This window comes from Halyomorpha halys, unplaced genomic scaffold (assembly GCF_000696795.3).
Source record: "Halyomorpha halys isolate HHAL.00 unplaced genomic scaffold, Hhal_1.1 Scaffold1008.1, whole genome shotgun sequence".
Classification (NCBI taxonomy): domain Eukaryota; kingdom Metazoa; phylum Arthropoda; class Insecta; order Hemiptera; family Pentatomidae; genus Halyomorpha; species Halyomorpha halys.
Window position 1 is genome coordinate 25057 of NW_027110883.1, and position 8953 is coordinate 34009.

General features: G+C 37.4%; 1 protein-coding gene across 1 annotated transcript in view; it reads left to right on the forward strand.

The window, feature by feature from the left end:
- The window catches only part of LOC106687767 (IQ calmodulin-binding motif-containing protein 1), a 50878-nt gene that overhangs the window by 22904 nt on the left and 19021 nt on the right, over window positions 1–8953 (forward strand). Inside the window, exon 2 of the mRNA XM_067048951.1 lies at window positions 2153–2276. Coding sequence (XP_066905052.1) covers window positions 2153–2276 — 124 coding nt within the window. The remainder of the gene's footprint in view (window positions 1–2152; window positions 2277–8953) is intronic.

Below are 8953 nucleotides of genomic sequence, written 5' to 3' on the forward strand. Positions count from 1 at the left end.
ACTACGTCACCACATCCGGGAGGAACCCGAAAGTTTAAAACGACAGGGAATCATTATCGATAGTACATCCCCATACAATAGTCCTTTATGGGCGGTTAAAAAAATGAGTGCGCCAGGTGAAACTACTGAAAAGTACAGAGTGGTGGTAGATTACAGGAAGCTGAACGAGAACACCATTGACGAAAAGTATCCAATCCCCAGATTTTAAGACATTTTAGACAGGCTGGGCGGGGCGACGGTATTCAGCACACTGGATTTGAAGGCTGGGTACAACTTCCGTTCTTACGCATTCGGTAGGAAATTCAAAATACAGACTGACCATAGATCCCTGCAGTGGGTGGGCAAACTGAAGGAGACTTCAGCTAGGGTGGCCCGGTGGAAGGAAGTATTGTTCCAATACAATTTCGATGTAATCTACAAACCTGGTAAAGAGAACGCGGTGGCTGATTGGTTGTCACGCGCTATAACGGTGAATGTCATAGAGGAAGAATAAGGGGGGCCGCCAGGGGATCTTCATAGAGGGCGATCGCGGCATATAATCACTCCATCTATGTGGTTACAAGGTTTTCTCTCTTCGAAGTTCTTTTTGGTAGGCAAGGACAAAGACAAGATTACAAGGGGTACGGCTGGGGAGAGAGACATTATCCACAACAGGAAATCTCTCCGTGAAAGTTAGGGTAAAGTAAAAGGAAGGATCAAAGCGGAAAAGATTAGGCCTGTGGTACGACAGAACACCAACGTACGAGACGTAACGGGAAAATAGGGGATCGGGTAGATTGTATACCGGCGCATAGAGGTGCAGTGCTAAGGTCTATTCAGAGTGATCGTGATTAGAGAACACAATGTGTTCACCATTGAAAGTATCAATGAACCAAAAAACCGTAGAATCGTTCATACTGAATAGTTGATGGTTCCTCTAAAAGTCGCACAATAACGTGCTGGAGTCTTTTCCTACCCACAGAAGTGCCCAGTGCTTATTAGGGAAAATTGTAGTTATTACTATTATTTTTGTTGTTTTTTTTTTTGTTTTTTTGTATTTATTTTTAGTGGATACGGAAGCAATAGTGTTTTTGCACAACCTATGAATATAGTGCCAGTGATTTCTTATTTTTTTATTCTGAAGAAGAGCTTTATTTTTTGTTTGTTTCTGTAATTTCAGGGGACAAGGCGGTTAACGTAGTGGTGTATCAAAGCTGATTATTATGTTTAGTACTTGAGATCTTTCTTTTGTACTTTAGTATGTCGTTTTTTGTGTTTCGATGTATTGTATCTTTTTCATTTTTTTATGTAGTTTACGAACATTATGTCTCATAAACTGGTAGGGGGGAGTTATAATACGGCAAGGCGTATTATCCGCCTTAGTTTGGACTATTGTTCATTTTAATCCAATTTCTCAATACCTCATTCATTTTACATATTATTATACCTTACATATACGTTATCTACACCACTTATCTGTTGTACCTTATATATCTACTTCTTTACCATATTTAAAACTAGTTTTAATGAGTAGACTCCTACAATTTATGTGTCTAGATATTTATTGAGAACTTATATCACACCTGGCTATATCAACAACTTTTCTCCAGTCTACCAACATGTATATTTCCTCATATTGTTATTATTAATTTGTTATTATTTTCAGTTTTTGAATATATATTTTATAAACTAAACAATTATTTTGAAATGTTTTATATTTTTAATGTTCTGTTAATTCTAAAATGTTTGTATCTTGTTTTTCTTATTTTGTCCTGATGAAGCCCTGCAAAGGGGGGAGGGAGAATGTTGTATGAAACCTTTATTCACCGCCACCCGCACTATCTTCCTCCATTTTACTATTTCTAATTTAATTATGTGTAGATGGATTGAATAATGGAAATCATTTCCGAAACATTGTGGAAAATACATAAATAAATAAAGTACTAGGGGTTTCTCTTTAAAATAAATTAATAACGAAAATTGTATACCGTTCCCTAAAAGTGAGGAATTGAAAAATTATAGATTTTTTTCCTCACAATGAAATATTTGTGTTACTTGATAGGTCAAAATTTTTATTTACTCAAAGAATATATATCAATAATAATGATCATAATAAATGCATAGATAATGTTCTAAACAGTGAAGTGTTGTTGTTTTTTTAAATATTTTTTAGACTGATGGTGAAAACAGTTTAACCCCAGAAGACGAAAAAGCTGCTACTGTGATACAAGCTGGGTATCGTGGTTTCAAGACGAGGAAGCGTCTCAGAGAGGAATTATCAACAAGATCAGATACCGGTAAATTATTTTTCACTACTGTCTTTACAACTTTTCTGTAACTACTTAATACTTTGTACCATTTATTTTTACCTGTTCCAAGAGTAACAGACTGTCTAAGATTCTACCGTATAATATCCCTCCGTTAACACTTTAGCCTCACACAAGGGTGCACATAGGTACGTTTAAATTGACAATATTGTTGTGTTATTGTTTTTCTTTTTGAAGGCCTATCTTTCTTCTGTGTCTCCAACCAATAGTCAGACAAGAACCTTGTTTATCAACTTCCAAGGGAAAAGTACTCACATGGGATCACCGATTTCTGAGTAAAAAAAAATGAGATAGTTGTCCAAGGGTTCTTGCCAATGCTTCCTAGGAGCTGAAAAAATATATTTATATCATTTAGTTATTTTTTATGTTATCGTTTTCTGCCTTTGCTGTGTATGTACTTGAAATTTATTATAAATCAACCTATCTAAATTTTTTTATAAGATGAAAAGTATATTGCTGAACATATTGAATAAGTTTAAACCAAAAGACGCTTCCAGTAAAGGGCAAACTATTAATATAACCAAAATGTTTTATACCCACAACCTACCTATATTACCAATTCCTATACCTAAAAAGTTGTGCACTAAAATTAGAATACAATGATTACTTTGTAAATATTACTAGAAATAAGAATATCTGTATATTACCTAATATCATATTGATATGAAATCTTCAGTTATACTCATTCAAATATTTTCCTTCCATAATCTACAATATATAGAAACTTGCAATTTAGAATTAGATGGTCTGTCATGGAATTATCATATGCATATACCAGCAATATTAGAAATCCTTTCGTAAATTATTGCATTTTACTTATTCTTGTATGATATATACTTTAAGTATTCTCAAATTAGAATGCTTTTTAAAATAAAAAAGCCAACAGCAGAAGTTCCAATGCCACTGCGCTTCAACCCTAGAGCACAATCTCATTCAGTCATTTCCTAGGTGTTAAAGTGTGATGTAAAACTTCATTTTTTATTGTATAAATGTTGCTTCGCTGCAAACTGGAAATACATCCAATGTGCCACGTGCTGGTATGTAACAGTAGTGGAAGGCTGCTAAGCGTTTCGTTCGTACTTGTGTTGTTAGTTCTCGCTACAGTAAGAACGTTTTTGTGTTGCTTAACCGTAACTAATAAAACAGTAAAAACATTTTATTTGTGTCTACTACCCTCGCGTTCAACAGGTTATGGGCCTAGACAGTTCGCAAAATTAAAATTTGACAGTAAAAACAGTTCGGTAGTGTTTGTTTGTGTTCAAATACTTCGTCAAGTAAAAACAGTTAAAGTTCGTTAAAAGTGCAATCAGTAATATAAAATGGATCTCAATAGCTTTAGTGTAATACATCATATTGAGCCACTGAAAGGACCCGAGAACTTCCAACTGTGGAAATCCATGGTAAACATCTTCTTAAAAGTCATTGGGTTGTTTTAAGTTATTTCTAAAGATTTTGAGTCTTCCAGAGACCAGCAAAGTAAAGACTATAAGGTGTACTTACAAAATGATGCTAAAGCCCAAAACTTAATAGTAACAACCGTGAATCAGCGAGCATTAACTCATATTTTGACTTGCACTACGGCAAGTCAAATGTATTCTAAACTATGTGACATATATGAGAGAGATGTTATTTAAATTAAAATCATTGAGAAATGATATACCAGATGATATAATAATTTCCAAAATAATAACTACATCTTCCAGAGCAGCATAAATATTTTATAAGTGCTTGGGAAAGCACAGGCTTTGATATGAAAACTCTTTTAAATTTAAAGACTGATGGCTGAAGAAAGACGCTCTACAAATGCTACTGAGGAAACAGACATTCCAGTTGCGTTTAGAACATATGTAAAAAAGAAACAGGAGAACTACTTCTGACAAGAGGTTGTAAAAAAACATTCGACTATTACAGCACTTTCTTTTTTTTTTTTTCCGGCCAAGAAGCACCGTACGCCGTCCCTCCTCTGCTCAAAACAGGCCAATTGCCTTTGAAAATCTGGACACTGTATAAGGATCTACTGTTTCGCAAAGTTTGGGATCCAAGATACGATCCTTACCAAAGATGAGGAATCGTGTTCTTGCCACTGCATCACATCTGCAAATGTGGTAAGCAGTCTCTTCCTCCTTCCTGCAGAACCTGCAGATAGGGGACTCTCATCAGTCTCATTTTATAGAGATGCTTATTTAGCTGACAGTGTCCCGTGTATAGACCTGTCACCCATCTTAAGATACTCCTATCCATATTAAGAAGGCACTTACTTCTTTCCAGGCAGGGTCCTTTGAGGAACATTTTTGATTGTTCCATCCCTCTGGTATTTCTCCAGAGTAACCCAGCCTTGCTCACAGCAATCTTTTTGATATGCCTCTTCGCATAGCTGAGACTAATTCCACATATGGGGTTAGGTGTGAGAGGAACATACTCAGATCCTTTCCTTGCTAGGTAGTCCGCTCGCTCATTTCCTTTAATGCCTTTATGTCATTCCACCCGCACCTTGTTGGCCAAGGAGAGAGAGTTCAGGTTAGACTTACACTCCTCCAACAATTTGGAGTGGGTTGCATAGTTATCGAGCGCATAGATGGCTGCATGACTGTCCGTGTAGATCGTAATTAGCCTTTCCCTCATGCCCTATTTTATTAAATTCTGTGCACAGACATTTATTGCAAACACCTCAGCCTGGAACACTGTGGTGTGTTTTCCTAAAGGAATGGATGTGCCTTGATTAGGTTTATCCTTCCTCCATATTCCTGCTCCAGATCCTTGTTCCATTAAGGATCCGTCTGTGTAGCAGCTTATCCCATTACACGGCTTGTGTGGGGTTGACCCTTCAACCTTTACACTATAGTAAGTGTTCTTGTAACTACACAACTATAGTAAGTGTTGTGATCCCGTCTTCATTGATCCTCCTGAACAGTTTTCCATGCCCCTCATAAGTTAAGGAATGGTAGTTCGTTCCTAGTTTCATAAGCCTATATGCAGAGCTAAGGGCTTGAGCTTCAATCTCTATATTAGGTAATCTCTGTAGAGGTTTAATGTTCAAAAGAATCTCCATTGCTTCAGAATGAGAAGTGCTTATGGCTCCCGTTATCATGAGGCACGCCAGTCTCTTAAGTTTCCCGAGCCAAGTTTGGGATTTCCTGGTCGTAGGCTTGTGCCACCATACATTGGCAGCATATAGAACAATTGGTCTTATCACTGCCATGTACAACCAATATATAACTTTTGATTTGAGCCCCAGGATTTGCCTTCGGCTCCTTTAAATGCCCAGAGACACCTCAGTGCCTTCATACTGGTCCTTTCCACATGGAGTTGCCACTTCAGTTTACTATCCAGAGTAACGCCAAGATGTTTGACTTCACTGCAGAACCCCAATCGTTCACCGTTAAGGTGAGTGCCATAATCTCCTTGTAGGCCAAACTCTATTCAATCCTAGATACTAAATGATGCATCCTCACAGGATTTCCCTGATTGATAGGCAAATTGAGCGCTGTGTAGTGGTCTACCAGCGTAATCTCCCTAATATGTCTGTCCAGAACCTTCTTAAGTGTCTTCATTAAGAAGGATGACAGACAGGTAGGTCTGTACACCTAGGGGTTGTCATAAGAAGCTTTCCCTGGTTTGGGTATATAACACACCTTCGACACTCTCCAGCTACTTGGAATGTGACTCAGTGCCAATCTCCCCCTGAGCAAAGCTAAGAGATATGGCTTCAAGACCGTTAGGCCTTTTTGTAACAGGGCCGGAAAAATTCCATCCGTGCCGGCTGATTTAAAGTGCGAGAAGGATTAAAGCGCCCACTCAACCTTGCCAGAGTTGACAATCCTATTTGCCTCAACCCACTTATCTCTACTGCAAGTGTAGCTCTCTATAGTGAGGGTCGTGTCCTTTTCTTCTATCAGTAAACACCCAGGGAAGTGTGAGCGTGCCAGAGCCTCCAGGGTTCCCACCTCAGAGTTACTGAACCCCCCTTCCACCTCAACAGCACCCAGCACTCCCCTTACAGAGTCCCTGGATAGAATTCTATTAATTCTGAACGTGGAGGGGGCATCATTAACATCATTGCAAAATCTCCTCCATGCCCCTCTTTTGGCCTTCCTAACAGCCCTATTGTAGTCAGTTAGTACACTGTTGTAGGTGTCCGAACACCCTGTTCTTTTCGCTGTATTGAAGAGTCTCCTCGTGAGTCCTCTCAGCCTAGCTAATTTCTCATTCCACCAGGTTGTATTCCTGTTGGTTTGGATCCTGCATATCCTGTTATTATCAGTGTAGGATCTTATGATCGCGTCCGTTAGGGACGTGTTAAGGCATTCAAGCTGCCAGGTGTTCCTGATTGTTCCTGGACAACTCTTGACCTCTTCCTCGAGTTGGGTACAGTAGGTGTCCCAGTTCGTCAACTTTGGATTCCTGTACACCGACTGGGTCATGTCACATGTTCTTAAATCATATCTAATATACCGATGATCTGAGCATGACTCTTCATCCGAGACGTGCCAATTCTTAATCATCGGACCTACTCGACGAGTTGCTATGGTTACATCTATGACTTCCGCCCTCACCCTATTGATAAAGGTAGCCTTGCTGCCTCTGTTGAGGACCTCTAAGTCATGCCCTAAAAGATACTCTAAAAGAGACTCACTTCTCTGGTTGGTGTTTGTGCTCCTCTAGAGCCAGTGATGGGCGTTGGCGTCCATGGAGACCACAGCACCATTACAGCACTTACTAGACAAACGGTCAAAACTTCCAACACATTACAAAAGACTGATCTACATGACTGTAATAAGGCCAATCTGGACATATGGAGTTGAACTTTGGGTACCCACTAAACCTTCGAATTGCTCTCGTATTCAATCCTTAAAATCCAAAATCCTCAATCCTCCTTACTTTGCCACAAATAAAATCATACATAAATACATAGGGAAGATGTAACCGATCTAGCCCGAACCAGATACCACTCCTTCCATTATAAACTCTCTAACCACTCACACTCCCTAGTTTCTAACGTTGCATCCTCTTCCATTCCTGACAATCCTCCGAAGCGCCTGAAAATAAGATGGCCACGAGACCAGCTAATGTTTAAAAAAAAATTTTTAAAAATATATGTAAAAAACAAACCACTGAGAGAATGGTTGTTTCTTCCATAAAAACAAAGAGAAAACAACAGTTTCTTTCCTTAATGAAAAATGTAGTAAAAAATCAACTTAATGGGTCATAGATTCAGGTTCCACTAAAAATATGACCAACAATATAGGCGTATTGTCGCAGGAACAACCTATTGCTGAAGTAGGTCTTGTTAAAAATCGTGCATCCATAAAAGCCAAAATGGTTGATTGTGTAATAAGTGACAAGTGTCAACTAAAAGACGTGATGTATATCCCAGTTCTCAGTAGAAATTTGTTGTCTGTGGATAAAATGACGCAGAACGGTGGATATGTGTTTTTCTCTAAAAACAAAGTAAAAATTTAAAAAAAAATTATACTGTAATAGTTGGAGAAAGATCTTCTGAGGGATTTTACGTAGTGAATTTAATGACTGAATCAAATGCGAAAGCTTATGCTACAAATATATCTGAAACCAATAAAGAAATGATAAAAGCCAATAAAACATCTGCGTCTGAATCAGACGCACTTATTAACTAATGTTGGAGAACATGAAGTTACTAAAAGAACATTTAAAAGTGAGTTGAATTGTAATTCAAAATCTGAAGATGAAAATAGTGCACCATTGATGGAAACAAAAGTAAAAAAATGACTAGGCTATAGAAGAGAGTAATGAAAATTTATCTAAAGATGAAAGAGAACAGCAACAAAAAACTAATGCACGAAACCTAAACAATTTGAAACAGTAGAAAATCTACATATAAAGAAGTATCCTAGCAGACTTAAAGGATCATTAATATGCACAGATGATTCTACAGAAAAGGAAAATAGAGATAATTTGAACCCAAAAAGGGCAGGACAGTGCATATTGAACAACTTAAAATCCCACTAACCGAAACACCTGCGCAAGAATAATCTGGAGTGTCCTCGTCTCACTTTATCTGTCGTGTTATGTTTTATTATGTGGCGATTTCATTTTTACTGAAAACATTATGTTCCATTTTTTAATATATAAAGTCATGATTTTATTTATTTTTTACTTTACTTTTAGCTTGTAATAGAGTTTATGTGGCCTCTTAATTCTTTGTTTTATTTATTGTATATAATTTATTGTAAATATTTGGTTTATTATATTGAATAGTATGAGTTTACCAGGATTGTTCGTAAATGGGTAGGGGAGTTACAGCCCTAGTCAGCTCTTATTTCCATGTCAAGTGATCAAGTAAATCAGCTGATATAAGATGTATATGTAGCGATACCGAACACAATAAAAGATCATCATGACGAGGAGGTCCCTCACCTCCAAATATTTCTAGTAAAATCCATATGCAACAGACACACAAGTATTTCACCGTATACCTTCAAGTACCATTGGTAGATAAAGGTAATATCCAATCTGAATTATGTAACCATACGTAATACAACCTATTAATTTAATGTGTTTTTCTGTTTTAGAGAAAAAAATATATAAATAAAAATAAAATATCAGTCTTTGAGAAACAACCGACTTGGTAATTTCTCTCACCCTTTTCTCTTCTTTTTAGTCTTTGTACT